This window comes from Haliaeetus leucocephalus, unplaced genomic scaffold (genome assembly GCF_000737465.1).
Source record: "Haliaeetus leucocephalus isolate CR32 unplaced genomic scaffold, Haliaeetus_leucocephalus-4.0 Scaffold76, whole genome shotgun sequence".
Lineage (NCBI taxonomy): Eukaryota > Metazoa > Chordata > Aves > Accipitriformes > Accipitridae > Haliaeetus > Haliaeetus leucocephalus.
Genome location: NW_010972512.1, coordinates 1,954,255 through 1,972,898, shown reverse-complemented (window position 1 = coordinate 1,972,898; position 18,644 = coordinate 1,954,255). Strand labels below are relative to the sequence as shown.

At 55.1% G+C, this 18,644-nt stretch overlaps 2 protein-coding genes across 3 annotated transcripts; one reads left to right on the top strand and one right to left on the bottom strand.

The window, feature by feature from the left end:
- The first annotated feature begins 77 nt into the window (after positions 1-77).
- PRDX6 (peroxiredoxin 6) lies at positions 78-13,838 on the top strand. Of its 2 annotated transcripts, XM_010581213.1 has the most exons (6): positions 78-211; positions 2,735-2,891; positions 7,564-7,710; positions 8,313-8,459; positions 9,899-10,066; positions 13,818-13,838. In XM_010581213.1, the coding sequence occupies exons 1-5, from the start codon at positions 120-122 to the stop codon at positions 10,028-10,030; spliced, it is 675 nt and encodes a 224-aa protein (XP_010579515.1). In that variant the 5' UTR covers positions 78-119; the 3' UTR covers positions 10,031-10,066; positions 13,818-13,838. The 2 variants fall into 2 exon arrangements, with proteins under 2 accessions (XP_010579515.1, XP_010579506.1); XM_010581204.1 differs by lacking the exon at positions 13,818-13,838 and having other exon boundaries at positions 9,899-12,642.
- Positions 13,839-13,934: 96 nt separating this feature from the next.
- FAM78B (family with sequence similarity 78, member B) lies at positions 13,935-18,626 on the bottom strand. The gene is made up of 3 exons (XM_010581189.1): positions 18,364-18,626; positions 16,365-16,883; positions 13,935-16,080 (listed from the first exon to the last, which is right to left on the bottom strand). Exons 1-3 carry the CDS (start codon positions 18,624-18,626, stop codon positions 16,062-16,064), a joined length of 801 nt encoding a protein of 266 aa, XP_010579491.1. The 3' UTR covers positions 13,935-16,061.
- Between the last annotated feature and the right edge of the window lie 18 nt (positions 18,627-18,644).

The following is an 18,644-nucleotide window of genomic DNA, read 5'->3' as shown; positions in this document are numbered from 1 at the left end:
CGGCAAAGCGCGGCGGCAGCCGTAAAGCACGACGGGCCTCACCCCCGGAGGAAGGGGGCGGTGGCCTCACGCATGCGCAGAGCCGGCGGCGGTCCCGGTAGCGAACGGGAGCGGGAGCCATGCCGGGTCTGCTGCTGGGCGACGAGGCGCCGAACTTTGAGGCGGAGACCACGCAGGGCCGCATCCGCTTCCACGACTTCCTGGGAGACTCGTGAGCACCGTAGGGGGGAGCCGGGGCGGGGGGAAGGGGCCGCTCACCGGGCAGCAGCGAGGGGCACGGTCAACGGGGCCCGGTTGTCCTGCCGCCGGGCCGGGCCGCCGAGGGCGAAGGCCCTCCTTCCAGACGAGCACGGCGGTGAATTGCGTGTGGGAACCTTGCGGGCCGTGTCACTCCCACGGCGTGAGGAGGCAGAGTCGGGCCAGTCCGTGCCAGGGGCTTGTTCCAAAAATTGCCTTTTTTTTTTTTTTTTTTTCCTCCACGTCGAGGCGCAGCGGCAGCCCCCCCGGGGGGACACACTGCTATTTTCCAGGGGAGTGCGGTGGCGAGGTGGCCGCAGGTCCCTGCGAGCGGGCAGAGCCCCTCTCCCCATCGCCCCCCGGTCCCCTCCTGGGGACAAGAGGGCGAGCCGAGCTGGCTGCGGCTCAGCCGAGCCCTGGAGGGGAGGGAAGAAGTGCTCTGGAAAGGGCAAAGCCAGGCTTGCCAGAGTCCAGGCCGGTCCCAGAGATCAGCCCGTGTGTCACGTACGTCCCTCGTGGGTGAGCCCAGGCGTGCAAAGGTGTGTAAGGGAGCAGTGGCAAAGGGGTGTGGTCCTGTTTGAGCCTGATGTGTTTTCCCCCAAAGCCCGTCGCTCCGTTTCTGGTGCAAGCGGGAGGGTGCTGGCACAGCATGTTTGGGACTCGGCAGTGTTTGGCAGGCTTGAATCGGTGTTTGAGTCCGCTTCTGTCAGCATTGTGAGCTTGGGTAAATGGGGAAAAAAGGATCCCTCTTAGTGAGAAAATAAGCTGCAGGGCTTCTTAAAACTGGCTGTTCCAGCCTGGTCACCCACATGGTAGCTTTCTTGGCCAGCTTCTACTCCGTGGTTTGCTGCCTTTTTATTCAAGTAGTATACTTATTGTATAAAGAGGCTTGTAACACCAGTGGCCAGGTAGCAGCCCCATAACTTCATGGTGAGCCGTGGCAATCACACGGCTCTGGCAGAGCTGCAGGGTGCCTCACTTGATCCCTCCAGCTCCGTTCCCAGATCTCTAAGACAGGACTTTCCCCAGCTGCTGTGGCATGTGGCTGTATTTACTGAGTGCTGGGGGCCAGGTGAAGAGTGGTGCAGTAAGACCGGTGAGCGTTGAGCTGAGAAATGGTGCAACAAGTCCCTGGCAGGGAATTTTAAGGCTTTGCGTTAGCCTCTGGAAACTCCTGAGAGCTGGGAGCCATTTTGCCATAAGCACATCTTGCTGCCTGGCTGCCTTTCTCTCTGCACCAGTTGCCTTACCTGTAAAGTGGGATGACTAGTATTTGCCTGCTCTAACGACTGCAAGATCCACTGATGGGAAGTGGTGGGCAAAAGCGAGGTGGCAGTATTGTTGTAACTGTAGCCATAATGTGATGTTAACTTCTGGCCTCCCCCGGTAGTTGATTAATTCTTATTTTTTCATTACGTTTGGCAGCTGTCCTGGTTTCAGCTGGGATGTAGTTAACTGTCTTCCTAGTAGCTGGTACAGTGCTATGTTTTGAGTTCAGTATGTGAAGAATGTTGATAACACTGATGTTTTCAGTTGTTGCTCAGTAGTGTTTAGACTACAGTCAAGGATTTTTCAGCTTCTCATGCCCAGCCAGGGCACCTGACCCAAACTGGCCAACAGTGTATTCCATACCATGTGACGTCCCATCTAGTTTAGGAACTGGGAAGTGGGGGGGGGGATTCACCGCTTGGGGACTGGCTGGGTGTCGGTCGGCGGGGGGGGAGCAATTGCCCTGCGCATCATTTGTACATTCCAATCCTTTTATTACTACTGTTGTCATTTTATTAGTGTTATCATTATCATTATTAGTCTCTTCTTTTCTGTTCTATTAAATCGTTCTTATCTCAACCCAGGAGTTTTACTTCTTTTCCTGATTTTCTCCCCCATCCCACTGGATGGGGGGGGAGTGAGTGAGCGGCTGCGTGGTGCTTAGTTGCTGGCTGGGGTTAAACCACGACAGCAGCTCATGGCAGTGGTTGGGTTAAGGTTTGGTCCTATCCCATTCTTTTAAGTTGCATGCTATACATGGGTGTTTCTCCTCACAGTAGTTGATGAGGTGATGGCAGGATAGTGAATAGCCTTGTAAATCAGTAACGATCTCTGCAAATAACGTGGCTGGCAGGTTGGCGTCTACATCCCCTCGCACCTGTGGTCTCTAGGGTACAGAGTGTACATGTGGCTCCCCCAAATGTCCTCACATGGCATGGTGTCTACCTCCACATCAAGAACTGTGGGCTATTCCAGCATCCCCTCTGGGATCCTGGAGGGAGAGAGGGAGTGAGGTGCAGGGAGTTTCTCAGAGCATGATGAACAGGGCTCGTCTCTTGAAGGCTTCTAGCGATAGCGAAGGAAGAGTTCCCAGGACAGGATTTCCACTTAGAGAGATGAGCCGTTCCCGCACTAGTCTCCATCCAGTGCAATCCGTACAAGTTTTTGCCTGAAGTACAAACTGGAACGACATCTCACCCTAACGCCATCTCCTGCCCTCTTCTTTCAGATGGGGCATTCTCTTCTCCCACCCACGGGACTTCACACCCGTCTGCACCACAGAGCTTGGCCGGGCAGCGAAGCTGGCGCCTGAGTTCAGCAAGCGCAATGTGAAGATGATCGCGCTCTCCATTGACAGTGTCCAAGACCACCTCTCCTGGAGCAAGGTACGGGGCATGGGGAGGCGCAAGGGGAGCTTGCACTGCTGCCTTGCTCTGAAGGCCAGAGGAAAAGCCCAGACAGAACAGAGCACAGGCTTGGAACTACATATCTCGAATCCCAAAGTGTGTAGGATGGGAGGTGTTAAAATTCAGAGCAGGAACAGGAAGGTCTGCTTCATCTTCATGAAGTGCTCCACAAAGTCCAGGGCACTCTATGCACTGACACTTTGACACAAGAGGAAAACAGTATTACTGCTCTCCTACCAACACCTGAAAGGGTAAAACATATGTGAAGGTGGTGCTAAAAGCTCAGAGGAAGGCAGTCTATCCACAGACGCTCAAAAAGTCCGGTAATAAAACAGGAAAGGAAAGGAGGCATTAGAAGGGAACAGGCAGTCTTCAAAGGGTGCGATTCACGCCCAGGCAGGAAAAAGAGAACAAACATATTAAACGTAAAACCACAAACAGGAGAATATTCAATATAAAACCATCATGAGGGAGTATAAAAAAAGATTGGAACAAAACAGCTTGCTGAACTAACATAAAAGGAACTAATGAAGAAGTTCAAATGCAGTCTCGGCAATAGTGTGCTGCCAGGGAGTATGACTCCAGGGCTCATAGGTGGTGGGGGTGTAAAAGGAGCATTTCGGACAGATAGGGCCAGAGTGTAAAAATCCCTGGGTGAACTTTCTTTGCTGGGCCTCTTTCTTTGCTGTTAAAATGAGGAATGTTCTCATGCATTTTCCAGGGGTGAGACATGCATGCATTAAGAAGTAGTAACAGTGAGAAATTTCCACACTCAAACATTGTTTCATGGCTGACTGGCTTTAGAAATTACATAATTGCCTTATTGCTTAAATTGACCTCCGTACCTGCCATGCACGGCCAATGTCCCACCAAGCCTCAGAAGGGCCTGGGAAAAACAGTGTACAGATCCCACACCAGTAAATGTCATTTCTGTGCTGGTCAAACTGGCAGAAACTACCAGTCAAATTAGCAGATAACATCCCATTAAATATAACAGAAAGCCTGGGTTGTGCTTTTGTAAGGCAGTCTCATCTCCTGGTTGGCCAAAGCCCTCTGAATAACTATAGAGTATTGCTGACTTGTACAAAGTCCTTGAATTTCCAAGAAGCTTTTCAACAAAATCAGCTCTGTGAAGGGCAGGCTCTTTTCTGCAGGGAGACAGGAGGAAGCAATAAATTGTGTCAAGGGAGGGAAGCAGTGAGCTCCCTCGAGGGTCTGCACGGATGTGTGGGGTTCAGCATACTCAGGTGATCTGGAAAAGAGGTAAACAACAAGCTGACTTTGCTGATGCTGTGGAATTATTCAGCGCAACCTCACATAAAACCAGAAGCTGCAGAACAGCCTCTCAATGCTGACGGATGGGAGGCAGAGTAGCACTTTTGGAAAACCTTCTAGAACAAACGTGGAGAAGGGCAGAGGACAGCAGTTGAAACTGCGGTGAGCTTTCTGTCAGGCTGGAAGAGGCCTCAGAGACAATGGTTTGGAAATGTCAGCTCAGCATCTGTCAAAAAAACCTACAAAACTGTGGAAGTCCTCCAGAGCAAAAGATCCAACTGGTGAGGACAAATCCATAGCAGACTGGAGTCTTCCATGCAGCCTGTGTTTGAAATCTGCCCATCTCGCACACTACAGAGGAACAAGAAGAGGTGCAGAGGAGGAAAGAGGTTTGCTTCAGTGCAGAGCAACTGGGGCTCTTCAGCCTGGGAATGGGAGGACGTGTCAGGCTGTGACACCATGAGTGGTGTGGGGAGCGTGGAGGAGCAATGAACACAGTATGCATGCATCGTGGAGGACATAAGAGAGGACAGGGATGTGATTGCTTGGCTCTTAGACCTTGCTTATACATGTGATCCTTTTCCTTTGTCCTTGGCAAAGCAGAGAAGAATTTCAGATAACGCAGAGAGCTAAAGAGCTGAACTGGGAAGGCAAGTGTTAGGGCCTGCTGCAAGTCTGAGACCAGGGGCACCAAAGGTTCTCTTGCCCAGCCATGGGGGAAAAAAAAGACCTTAAACAGAGATACCAAGCCTTGGTAGAAGCCGCCTGTCTGGATAAAAGCAGTCTTCATTAATGCTAGATTGAGATGTAGAAACTGCAGTTCCCTTCACTAGATCTTAACTTAGAGAGAATTCCTAGGAGTGAGCAAAACTTTGGGCAGACCTCTCTCTGCAATGTTCTTTTACATACCTATGCTTTCTCTTTGGATGAAGCTCCTAGCAGTAGTGAGAGGATGAAGCTGTTTTTACCTGAAGCACAGCCTGTGAGGAAGCAAGTGGGCAGGAGGGATGGCTGAAATCCTGCATGAAACAACAAAGAACCTTCTGCTTGCTTTGCTGCCAAATTTCAGTGGGCAGATGGGGCCTGGAAAGGTGGGACCAGGTAGGACCAGAGTATAGCCAATAATTCTCATGTCACTTTGCTCAGCTCTGCTTTCCCAGCCAAAGATGTCACTGCTGTTCTTAGCCATCCCTAGCCAAGACCCAGATGCTTGCTCCAGGAGCAAGCCTGTAGCTCAGCCAGGGATTGATCCCACCCTCCTACCTCCCAGTCTGTCCACTGCTTCTCCAAGGGTTGGATGAATGCATAAGCTCCTTAAGCAGGGATGACTGGGATGTGCTGTGCATGTCAGAGGAGGTTTCAATGCTCTCTTTGGCCACTGATGCCTTTGCCTTGGTGAGTCAGGGCTGAATAAATCACTCCAGTGATGTCTGGTTTCAGCTTGGGCTCTGGAAAGAAAAATAGTTCATAGGGAAGTGAGTGAGTCTTGGGTATCTTATTGCAAAATAGGGTGGGGTTTGTGAGGCTGTTTTGTACAGAGGACCCCAGGTCATGAAGTTGCATGCATTTTGGAACGAGTTACAGTCCACAGGATTTGGATATTGCTTCTCAGAAGCTCTCTTCATCCTCCAGCCCCCACTCTGAAGGGGGGGGGGGGGGGGGGGGGTCACTGTCTGACCTTCATCTACAGCCTCCTGTGACTCTGTGGGGCATTCAGAAGCATTTTGGTTGGGCTGGCCTCCTCAGCTCTGCTTTCCTTCCCTCTCTGCTTTGACAAGGCAGGTCTGCAGGGGAATAGAACCGATTCCTTCCTACCAAGGCAGGCCTGACCACAATGCAGCTGAGATAAACAGCCCCTTTTTTTGCAGTGTAGTGCTGACTCAGAAAGCCCTGGGGAGAAAACAAGCGAAGAGAAAAGCTGGAAAGGAAACATCTTGCCACGTGTGCGCCACTTGACCTGTTTGCAGCATCCTGAGCAGCCGGGGCAGGGTTACAGCCCCTGTCACCACTGTCAGCCTAGGAGGGCTGAGGAGTGGTGCAGGGCCTGCTTGCTCTTGCTGCCTCTGTCATGCTCTGAGCAGCAGTGGGTAGTGCCAAGGGGCAGCATTTCCAACCCTGCCCTCCCCGAGTTCCTTCTGAGCAGGACACAGCCTGTTCCCCACATTCAAAGCCCAGGGAAGGCAGAGAGACTTGTACATTCAGATTATCAGCTCAGCTGATAACGCACCACAGTGGTATGTGGGAGGCTTGCGTCAGCGCTGGAGGCAGTTTTGTCCCCTTGTAGCATAAGGAGGATGGAAGGAACAGGCAGCTTTGTTCTGGGGCAGAAACCTTGGATTAAACTTGCTTTAAAGCTGGCAGCTGTTCTCTTTGTGCTGCCTTGAGCTGGCTCCTCCCAACCCTGCTGTGGCTCAGCATGACCCATACGGGTGGTACCGCAAACAGCAAGGATAACTTGAATGCTTTGACCAAGTCCAGACCAGATTTGGAGACACCCAAAATACAGTTTCACCATGAAGCAGGTCAAGTTTGGACTAGCACAGGGAGCAACCTCATAAACTGTGGTCACAAGGGAAAGCCTGCACAGCTGTGGACGGGGATGGTTTTCTCTTCTGTTCCAACTATGGTTCAGAAAGGAGTGTGCAGTGTCCCAGCACCTGCACTCAGACTTTCACTCTGTTTTCAAGACCCTTTAGTTAAGTAAGCTAGGAGTGATGTGCAGAATGGAGCTGGTCCCTCGCACAAGACCTGTGAAGTGTTCGACACTTGACCTTTATTAGCTGTAGAGTTGCTGGTTTGCTCTGCCACTAGAGAAACTTTTCCTTAAGAGCACAGTCCAGTTCAGGTGTGACACCAATCCGTCTGTCAGTAGTGCTAGATCACTTACTGTGAGAGGGTTAGAAGAGGGACACCTCTCTTCTCAGGGAAGGGCAGGTAAATCTCCCTGTGTCACTAGCATGAGCAGGACTTCCCTATTTCTCCGTACCCACTGCCTGGGCAAAGCAGCTGGTCCACAGACAATTCCAGAGGTGAACGACAGAGTGTGAGCATAGGCAGCCTAACAACTAACCTCTAAGAACAAAGCAGAGTCTGGCCTGGCATGCAGGTTTCTCGTTTCTCTGGTTTCTGGAAGCAGAGGAACTTCATGGAAGGCCATGAGCCCCTGGCTGTGCTGCCCCAGCCTGAGGCCTTGGGGCCAAGCAAGTCACAAGCTCCTGTAGGGCAGCTGCTGAACATGTTTCTGTATGGCCTTTCTGCAGGAGCTTGCCCCACACATGTAAAGCCTGCACAGAGGTCTCCCTGCCTGGCCTCTATGTCTCCCACAGTGGTACCCACAACAGGGAGCATGAGCATGCTGATGGTTTTGTCTCTGCAGGACATCAACGCATACAATGGGGAACAACCCGAGGAGAAACTCCCCTTCCCCATCATTGCTGATGCGAACCGGGAGCTTGCTGTCAAGCTGGGCATGCTGGACCCAGATGAGCGGGACAAGGATGGCATGCCCCTGACGGCTCGCGTGGTGAGTAGCTGGCCCTGGAGCACTGCTGGATGGTAGCCTTCTCGGCAGTAGTCATTGCCTGCCATCCTGCCCTGTGTCCATGGGGCTGGGCTTGAAGATGGGGGCAGCTTACCTGAATGGACATGACTATCTTCAGGAGCTAGGTTGACTTCCTTGGGCTAGATTCATGGGTTGTGGTACAGGAATAGGCTGGTGCAGCACTGGCCTTCTGGCAACAGCTTCATCTTGCTATTGCCGCCAGTTCATCCTGGTTGTGCCCATCCTAACACAGAGGGGACAAAAGTGTGTGATCTGCTGGACTTCCCCTCTGTCCTCCTGTGCCTGCATTAGAAGGGCACAGGTCAAGGGGAGGAAACATTTCAAGTAGCAAAACAAGCTGGCATTGGAAACAGGAGCTCCCAGAGCAAACACCATGTTCCCTGTGCTTCAGCATCACTTGTTGCTGTAGGAAATCCCCACCATGGCATCTCCCCTGTCCAGACACCTGCGATCAAGCAAGCTACCCCCCAGGAAAGGGAGGAGCAGCAGGGCTGAGCAGCTCCAGCAGAGCAGTTGGACAAACACCTTCTGCCCAGCCCCTGACCCTGTCTCCCTGTGCTCAGGTGTTTGTTTTTGGCCCGGATAAGAAGCTGAAACTCTCCATCCTGTACCCAGCCACCACTGGGAGAAACTTTGATGAGATCCTGAGAGTGGTGGACTCCCTGCAGCTGACGGCGTACAAGAAGGTCGCTACCCCTGTGGACTGGAAGGTGAGGAAGGGAGCAAAGCTCACAGCCAGGCACTGAAAACATGCATTGAAACGCCGAACAGCCTCCCTTCGAGGGATACCCACAGGTTGGGGAAAGCTGCTGAGGTCCTGGGATATGAGTTGGATCTCAGCCCAGGCCCCAGGGCTGTTGCAGTCTGGAGTCAGCCATAGGAACCTCCTTTCCCTGCCCTCAGTCCCTGGTGCCAGCAAATGCTGGCCTTGGCCCTTCTGGCTATCAGTACTTGAGCTTTGGGTCAGGGCAGGTCCTGCCCTTGTTGTCTATGATAAGGAAGGGCATTACCAAGTGTCAGTGTGCCAAATTCCACCCAAAGCCAGCAAAGCAGCAAGCATGGGGCACCACTGCCTGGGCCAGCTCCCTGCTCGCCTGCCTTTGAGCCAGGAAGGGCCAGTATGGGCCCCACTTTGCCCAGCACATACACAGCTGAGTCCTATCCTTGTGGAAAATTACTAGTTGAAGTTGCTTAGTTGTAGCCATCCCTGTTTGGTAGCATTATTTAAAACTCCCCAAAACAGTTTGGGCAGCCAAGATAAAGCAAGAACAAGCAGCACAGTCTGGCTGCTTTAGCTACCCAGTGTTTCCTCAGCCCAGCAGAGCTGCTTAGCTCCTGGACCTGTCCTGCCACTGGCTTTGACAGCTTTTCCTGGGGAAGCCTGCCTGTCTGAAGCCAGAGGACACACTCCTGCTGTTAGAGGGTGACCTGGAGAAGTCCTACTGTGTTATGAGACAGGACCAGGCTCCCAGAGCATTGTCCCAAACACCCACCCGCTCCATCTGGGCAGGAAGGCCCCATAGGCACAAGCCTCAGAGGTTGAGTAACTCGGGCTATCAGTACCCCTCAACACCAGTGTCTGTGTGGTGAGTGCACAACAAACTGCACCTTCGCTTCCTGGGGCAAAGCACAGTGTGGAGGCAGCCTTGCCTCTGAAGACTCCTGTCTCCTGCAGCATAAGCTCCCAGTGGTGTGGGGCCAGCTCACCCACCAGCCCACCTCCCAGGGAAGCACACCTTTCCCTGGGGGCTTAGCACGCCAAAGGGGAATCAGCATCCCCTGTCCAGGGGTGTCTGAGCAATAGGAATGGATGAGCAAACTCAGGCAAGCTGTGCTCCCTCCTGCATTGTAGAGATGCCCAAATTCCCCTCTCGTTACTCCCTGTTCCCGTGGGAGTGCTGTGGGGAAGTTGGGCTGTGGGATCCCGTTGGCAGGGCTGGCAGATGGCACAGCTCTCCCTTTCGACATCACCCACGCCTCCTGGTGTAGCTCCCAGTCAGTCCTCACTGCCGGCTCCAGGCAGAGCTGCAGTGAACATGCCTGGGGTGCTGGGGCCAAGTGTTCACGGGGAGGCAGTGTCACCTGCCAGCAGGGACGTGCCACCTGCATCCAAGCCTGCCAGCTCTCACAGTTCTCGTCTGCTCCCCAGCCTGGTGACAGCGTCATGGTTGTGCCCACCTTACCTGACGAGGAAGCCAAGAAGCTCTTTCCCAAAGGAGTCTTCACGAAGGACCTCCCATCGGGCAAGAAGTACCTGCGTTACACCCCGCAGCCGGAGTGAATGGGTCTGCCCATCCATCCTGCCGGGCTGCAGGTCGTTCCACATCAGGAGCCTTCCCTGTGCCCAGCTCTGGCCTCCCTGGCGGCATGTGATCAGCAGCCTCATACCATCACCCTGATGGTGCATCGCAATACTAAACCAATCCTCCCCATCCCTTTCATCCCCCACTTCCCCTCAAAACTAAAACCCTGGGTGTTTTCTTGCCTTGAATCAGCCCCACAAGGAAGCAGTTAGCAGACCAGTCAGGGCTCCCAGGCTTGCACTGTGGAGTCTCTCCTGTTCGGCTCTTCCTAGAGGCAGAGTGAGAGGTGTGGTGTCAGCAGCCAGGCCCCAGAGGGGTGTCTTGGTGGGCTCACACGCCTCCCATCAGGGAGCTTCAGGGGCTCCAAACTGCTGCGTGCCTTTTGGAGCAGCCATCACTAACGCATTAACACCTTTGTCTGGTCTCGTGCGTGGGGAGGAGCTGCAGAGCCAAATCTCTCACTTCTTAACTGCTTTCTCATCTCTTGCTGGAAGTTGTTTTCAGGTTTTATGGAAGAGGGAATAGAGCAAATAAACTGATCTTCAGTACTACTTGCAGTATCCCTCGTCTGCCTCTGCTGGCGTCCACGGCACCCTGCATGATTTACTTTGTTCCCTGTGGCTGTGCAGCTGGGATGTGTGCCCATGCTCCTGGGTGGGTGGCAGTGGCACAGAGCGACCCCGTTCTTGCTCCGTAAATAAGGCACTTTGGAAACATAGGGCACATCATCTCAAAATAGGGCAGTTCTGCTGCCCCTGCTTTGCAGCAGAGCCTCAATGGTGGGAAGGAGGCCATGTCTGCTCAGAGAACATCCCTCAGCATGGCCTGCCATTAGCTGCAGTGTCGGGAGTCCTACCCTGCTTCCCAGGGCACAAGCGGGCATGATACAAGCGATGCAAACTCCCCCCTGCTCCTCTGCACCTACATCTTGGGGATCTGTCAGGAGATGAGCGATGCTTTAATATAACACTAGGAAAGAAACCAGCTTACCGAATAGCTCATAGGCTGCCTGCCAGCATCTCTTGGTGCCCAGCACAATCAGCAACACTCAAAACGAGCAGCTGTTAAAGAAATTGGCTGGCTCGGCACAAATGCACCCCACAGCAAGCAGGGACTAGTAGGGTTGATGTTCGTGGTAGGCAATGCACTGGATGCAATGAGCTACCCTCCAGCATCCTGCAGGGCCTAAGCCTAGAGCAGCACCCACACTCACCTGGGATGTGGCCCATCGGTCCTCGGACAATGTCCAGAGCCACTGGCTTCTCCCAGCACCCATCATTGTCCTCCTTCACCCCAGTGTGCAGGCCAGGACTCCCTGCTGAGGACATCTCTCCCCAAACACGGCTGCATTTCAGAGACCTCCCTCTTTTGTTATCAAAAAAAAATGTATATATTAATATTTAATTGCCTCCAGGAACTATACAGTGAGTATTTGTATTTTTCCCCAAATGACTTTTAAATGAACCTTCGTTATGAAATTCTGCATTATCCCCATGTATTATTTTTACTATAAGAAAAACCCTGGTCTCTGGGTTGACTCTTGTTCCCTTCTTTCACTCTACAAGAAGTGGGAGGGAGATCTGCAGTTTCAAAGGGGAACCATCCCTTTTCTGTGTAGTTTTTTCAGCCTTATCAAGGTTGGCAGCTTCCCTAGTTCCCCACAGCTGGGCTGCATGAACTCCTGGGTTTCTTGCCAGTCCCTCAGCACAAAGCCCTGGCCTTGATCTGGTTTCCTAAGGGAAAAAAGGGCTGTCTGCCCCTCCACAAGCTTTCCAGCCAACTGCCCAATTTTCTGGAAGCTTGAGGACACAGCCCCACAGCAAGCTTTGTGCAAACAGGCTGCTCTGAGCATCCCCGAGGAAGGGGCACAGCAGGACAAGCACAACCTCTCCGGGACACCAGAGAAGCCACTTGCAAGTCAGGACAAGGGGAAACGACTCCCATCACCAGACCCAGGGCTTAAAGCCAGCAGGGGCAGCTGCTGGTCCTGCCACTGAGCCAGGCAGGGGCTGACGGCTGAAAGCCCATGAATATCTTCTTGCTCCCCCACACCACCACGGCCCCAGAGGTGCAAGCCAGCCAGACGGACTCAAGCAAACACAGGGTTTGGTTCCAGTACAGCTCAAGTGGTTTTCTTTTAATCCCAGAGAAGTGAAATGCAACATCTGTTTGAGTTGGTAATAACATCCAGAGACAGAAGTCCAAGCCCCCTACTCAGTAAAGTCATTTGTGTTTAAGGCACTCTGCAAAACCAGCTTTCCTCTTCTCCTTCCGATTTTCCCCACGTGGCAGCAGAATACCTGGTTTGGTCTTTTCTCCATAGCAACACCCACACGTCCTGGCTCTTCTCACCATCTCCGGAAATTGGCAACAGCAAATCCAGCAGGAGTGGAACAGAGAAATGCCAGGAGGCCGGGTCAATAAATACGGACGGGCACGGGAGGGAGCACAGCGCCTGGGGAGGGGGCACGGAGGGCTTTGAGCTTCTGCGGGAAGGGGACAGGCACCGGGTGTCCTCCCTGCAGGCACCAACATTATTCCCCTTCCTTTCTACCCCCCAGCTCCGAAAGGGGATGGGAGCGCAGGGGCCCACAAGATCCCTTCCCAGCGGCGCTCCCAAACGTGGCAGCACCCCAAAATGCAGGGGGCTGGGCAGGGGAGGACCCAGCTGCCCCCACCATGCAGCAGAAATGACACCCCCCCCCAACTTCCAGCCATCAATAAATACCAATAAATAACTTAAACCTTAAATAAATAAATAAATAAATAAATAAATAGATAAATAGATAGATAGATAAATAAATAAGTGACCCGAAGACAAGGACGGAGGGGACGGGGCACCCCAAGACTCAGGGCAAGGGGAGTGTGTGGGTGGGCATTTCCATGACCTGCCCCTCCCTGAGATAACGGGGTGCTGGTGCAAAAGGGGGGCACAAGGAAGGGGTCCCGCAGGGCGGTTGGACAACCGAGCCCGGGGGTCCAGGTGCTCGTCCCTGGCGTGGGCTCTGCAGCTGGGGCGCCCACTCAGGGTCCCCATCAGTACGGCTGCGGGCCATGGGGACGTGAGCCAAACCCGGACTTGCACGCAGGAGCTCTCATCCACCGCCTCCCTCCCTCCCTCCCCTTCACTTCAGCATCATGAGCCCTGCACCCAGGCTCCACCGGTCAGTGCTACTGGCAGACACTCACCCAGCACCTCCACCCAAGTGTGAACACGCACCTTTTGCGAACATGCAAAATGCCCGCAAATTTTTGCAAACATTGTTAGCAAATTATTTTTGCAAACAATTTTTGCAAACTTTTTTTTTTTCCTTTTTTAACCGGGAAATGCCCACGAAGACAACCCACGCATCAGAGTCAAGTGAATCAAATCCAGCCGTCAGAGAAGGAGCAGGCGCAGAAGCCCAGCAGAAGCCCGAAGAGATGAACATGGGCATGGCCCAGGGGCTCAGCCAGAGCCTGCCTGCAGGCTGGGGCAGCCCTGGAGCTCAGGCACACAGCTACGGCCAGGCACTGAGCCCAACACCAGCACCAGACAGCACCGAGCACCTCCCTGGAGATGTTGCAGACACGCATGGACAGAAACAGCGGCCACTGCTGTCTCAGTGTCACAGCAGACGATGTGCCAAGGCTCTGGCCGGCCAGCAAATCCCAAAAGACGGCAATGAATTCAACAGCATCCCTGCAGCAGCATCTCCACTCTCCCAGCCAGTTGACACCGCAGCAGTGCCACAGCAGCTCCCTGGGCTGACGGCCAGCACGCAGCCCCTGAGCGCAGCCCCAGCCCTTCCCTGTAGGTTTTGGGGAGCTGGCTCGTGCAGCCTCTCTGGACACAGCATCCTCTCCCAGCAGGGAACCCATCTCGGGACTACCTGTTTGTTACGGAACCCCCTCCTCTGGCTTTTTAGCTCTGATGCTGCCAGAGACATTTCTGTCCCACTGGGTCCAAAGTATACATCTGCCTAATTTCAAACTGAAAGGTACTTACCCCTCTTCCTCCCCCAAAAGTTAAGGAAAATTGCATTTAAAGTTTCTAAACCCTCTCCACACATGCTTTTTGAGAAACGAAACATTGGTGACAGCAAAAGCTGTCAATCCCATACCAGGACAAAACCATGGGCAGAGTCTCACAAGAGCACGACATCTTCCCATGCCAGCAAGCTCCCAGTAGTTTTGTTCCAGAAAACACAGCAAACCAAAGTTCAGAGCCCCCTCTACCTCCAAACCTTCCTCGCTGCAAGGCTGTAGCCCCTGGCAAAACCCAGACATAGGCACCGAAAGCAGCAGGTTCCCAGCCCACCGTGAGGCCGAGCGGGAGGAGCAGGACCACTGGCCCCGGCACAGGGAAGTGTGCGTCAAGGCGTCAAAATGCAACACTCCCAAAGGAAAAAATAAATAAAGAATCGAATCAGCAGCAAACACTACTGAGAATAGTAAGTAGCACGGGGATTTCACAGGGATTTTTGGTCTAGGGAGCCCCTTCACCAGCAGGGACCGGGGTGCACATCCCACCCTGGAAAAGCACAAGCCATGGCTGAAGAAGCTTTGCAGGAGCTCAGCCACGCTCTGCAGAGCGATGCCGCAGGGATGTGCCAGCACACCCTGGGGAGCAAAGCAGCACCGGGCTGGGTGTCCCGACGGCCAGTCTCAGGGCAGCGCTGCTAATACCGCAGGAGAGGCTTTGCACAGAAGTGCCAAATACGGCAACCCTCCCCAGGCTCTTCTGGTAGCAGGACAGAAGATGGGACCCTCCCAGCAGGAATTACCCGCATCCCCAGGGCAGCGCAAACCTCCCGTGGTGCGAAGGCAGGGGTGTGAGCCAGAGGAGCCGCAGGGCTCGTGCTGGGGCAGTGGACGGAGCAGAGAAAGCAGCGAAAACCGTAACCGTATGCCCAGGAGCGATGGGGCACCTGGGGCATTGGCAGCACGGCCGTGGCTTATGCCTCTGCTGCATCTTGAGGGCGAGATAGTGGGAACTGCAGGTCGCAGCCCACAGCACCGCACCGCCCCACAGACCAGATGATGCCAGCCATCCAGGCAGCGAGGGGCGAGGAGAAAGGCAAATAAAACCCGCTGTTATCCCCCAAGCACCTGCAGCAGCAGGAGGCAGCACCCAGGCAGCATGCTTGCCTCCTCCTTCCCAGGCAAACCCTGGCCTGCCCTGCACAGCCTCTGCTCACATCCGTGCCTCCAACCCACAGAGAGAAGAACCCCTTCCCTGCAGAGCCTGAGGAGTTACCGCAAGGCACGCCATCCCCTCCACCGGCATCCCTGCCAGTAGCCACCCTGCTCCATGGGTGGCTGAGGAGGAGGAGGGTCTCCACATGAACCAGCATTTGCGTGGAAAACAAGCAAGTACCCAACTTCTTGCAAGAAACTTGGGTCTGCAGGGGAAGCGTGCGAGTCCTGGGGTACCTCCAAGCTGGTTTGGGTACCCCACACACGCAGTCAGCGAGCACCTGGGCTGGGTGAACGGGAACCGCTCCCAATTTCTCGCTTGCTGAGAATTGATTTTGCTTCCATAAAAGAAGGGTCAGAGGGATTTGGGGGCAGGGGGAGGTTGAGGAACTGCAAAGATTTAGTGCACCTTAAAACGAAAGGACATCTAACCTGCCCTTAGATCTCACTCCAAGACAGAAAAGAGCTATGGCATCTCCTACACTCACAACTACTCCAAACACACCCAGACGCATGCAAAACGTGTCCCGCTTCCCCTTGGCTGTGAAAAACCCCTCCCGGGCAGTGGCACCAGCCAGCACCGGGCTCTGGCTCAGCACCCTGGCACTGCCAGCTCCCAACCCACTCACAGGCCCTCCCGCCCAGTCCCAGCAGGCAGGGCGAGGGGTCGATTATCAATCCAAAATGCATAGGTATAGACACCACGGGGACACCCGTGCCCCAGCGGGAAGGGTCACTGCAGGAGCCCTCCACATCCAGCAGGCACGGTCTCCACTTCTACCTCCAGTTGGGTGGAAAGCAGCATTTGCCACAGGCACGGTTCGATCACACTCACGCTCCTTGCATTGCCCTGCAAGGAAAGACGAGTCGTTTAGGTCAGACAGCCTCTTTGCCAGCCGCAAACCCCTAGAAGAACTCGATTCCACTTCCTGGGAAATCCTCCATCTCAGCGATCTCTCTTCTGCGCCCCTCTGCCAGCCGGGCTCTCTTTCTGACTAAGGAGGAGCCACGTTTCCAACCACAGCTACAAAGGCAGGAGAAGCCAAGAGGTCTGCTTTGGCTCAGAAACCCCGTTCGTTTGCAGCAGGCTGACAGCACCCAGGTCCTCACACGCGCGCCCCGGCGCCGCTTTACTTGGGAGGTATCACGACTATAGGCTGGCCTCGCTTGGGTCTCCACATGAGGACTTGGGCATCGTTGGCATTGGGTTTCACTAGTGCGTTTGGTGGGATGGGCTCCATCCTGCTGAGGATCCGGGGCTGCTCCTGCTGAGTCCTTCCCACCAGCCGTGCCCGCTGCCCCAGGAGCTGCATGGGATCAACCTCAATGTCCACTCGCATCCTCCACTTTATAGTCTGCAGGATGATCTTTTCCTTGGTGGTGGTGTTCATGGCCACCAGCCACGTGGTAAAGCTCTGGTCCCTTTTAATCCTGGTCAGCAGCGGCACGTTACTGTTGCTCACAGGGACAGCCCACGTCACACTGGGGTAGAAATTGTCATTCATGCTCACCGAGAACCTGGAGATCTTGTTAGTGGGCCCAACCAGGGTCACAGTTTCTGTGGTGTTTCCATACCAGGGGTAGCTCACGCCATCCGAATCGCTGATGGCTTTTACTCTTCCTTCTCGCAGGTCGGGCAGCTCCCAGCTTGACCTAGTGAATGGGAAGAGAAAGGCCAGGTTAGCAGGGAAATGGCAGCGACAGTGCCCAGAGAGAGTCAGGGAGGCAAGCAGCACGGGGACCCTCTCCCAGCCTGCAGCAAGCTCTCAAGGACCTCCTTCGAGAGCAAATTCGGCTTCGGTTCCTTCGCCAAGTCCCTCATGGCCAGCTGAAGCCTTTGCTCTGCCAGCACAACACTATTTTAATTAACCTGCCATCAAACCAAGTGGGCCAAAACTCATTGCTGAGTCTCTCTGGGGTCACTCTCTCCTTAATCAGCTCCCGCACTGGAGAACAGCCTTCCCCATCCACCGGCTGCAGCACCACGACCACAGCACTGGCCAAGCCTGTCAGCAGCCCCCTCCTGCGATAAAAGTCTGCGATTTTTATGCCTCTAAATACACACGCCTGCACAGAGGCACATACAATAATTAAATACCACAATTACGCCCGCTGCTGGTGCGATGAAATCCCTGCAATACGGCTGGGGGGGGGGGAATTCCAGCCCAAATGTTGGCTGCCGACCACGTTAGCAACACCGCACAGCTACAGCAAGGGAGACAATCGCCACGTGGCAATTACAAGCAGGGAGCTTCGGTGAAGCCTCCCACCGAGTCCGAGCTCTGGCTTCAGATGCATCTGGGCTCTGGAGCTGCCTGTGAGTGGCAGGGGGACACACGGCCACCATCCCCCTGACAAGTGACGGCCTCCACTTGCTCCAACGTCCCCCAGCGCTCCAGTGCCACGTACAGGCGAACCTGCCGTGACACAAGGATGCGGGCAGGCAGGATGAGGACCCGCTGCTCCCCCGACCTGCCTGCTGCCCCGTGCCGGCACCACAGGGCACCGGCGGCAGGAGCCCGACGGTGAGCTGCGGGACAGACCCCTCTGGCCATCTCCAGCCCAACTCACGCATCACCCCTTTCAAACGGGGGCAGACGACACAGCGCCATGGTCAACAGCTTCGCCCCTCGGCATCCCCCCCGCGTCATCTATGCCCTCGGCCTTGGGAAAAGCTGGTATCCAGCAGCCTTTTCTGCCGAGCGCTGCAAAGCTTCCCCCTTTGAACGCAAGCCGAGGGGGCAAATCCCCCACAGCAGCGCCCGCGCTCGCGACCCAGCGGCAGGAGAAACGCTACGAACGGCGGTTGCAGAGCCCTCGAACGAAGGAGCTTCGGGCCAGCCGGCCGGAGCGGGAGCCGGGCTGTGGGACGAGAGGAGCGGGCGCTGCCCGGGCCTCAGGTCTGAAGGGGCCGGTGCCGGTGCCGGGAGCGGGAAGGTGCAGACACGAGGTGGGGGTGCGACGCCCGGTGCCGGGGAGCTCAGCGCCCGCGCCGGCTGCTGGGGTGCCGGTGCCGTACCCGGCCCGGTGCCCGCCGCACGGCCTCCCTTCCCTTCCCACCCACCCCCCGTTGCGGTGCCGGGTGCCGTCCCCCCCAGCCCAGCCCGGTGCCGGCGGCGGCGCCGGTGCTCACACGCCGAGGTCGCTGTAGGTGTTGTAGAACTCCATGTGGTTGCAGGCCTGGATCCAGCCCACCACCCAGGTGTGCCGCCGGGCGATGGGCGGCATGAGGACGCGGGCCGAGGCGCGGAAGTAGGGCGTGCGGTACCGCAGCACCACCGGCGAGCTCTCCTCGATGGCGGTGGCCGCCGGCTCGATGGTGGCCGACACGTCCGACACCACGATCTGCTCCCGACGCACCCGCGCCTTGCAGGCCACGCTCTGCAGGCACCCCATCGCCGCCGCCGCCGCCGC

Coding starts and splice junctions, on each gene's coding strand:
- PRDX6 (XM_010581213.1), top strand. CDS start 120: ATGCCGGGTCTGCTGCTGGGCGACGAGGCGCCGAACTTTGAGGCGGAG. Junction 212..2,734: donor CACGACTTCCTGGGAGACTC/GTGAGCACCGTA, acceptor CTCTTCTTTCAG/ATGGGGCATTCTCTTCTCCC. Junction 7,711..8,312: donor TGCCCCTGACGGCTCGCGTG/GTGAGTAGCTGG, acceptor CCCTGTGCTCAG/GTGTTTGTTTTTGGCCCGGA.
- FAM78B (XM_010581189.1), bottom strand. CDS start 18,626: ATGGGGTGCCTGCAGAGCGTGGCCTGCAAGGCGCGGGTGCGTCGGGAG. Junction 16,884..18,363: donor ACCTACAGCGACCTCGGCGT/GTGAGCACCGGC, acceptor CCCATTCACTAG/GTCAAGCTGGGAGCTGCCCG.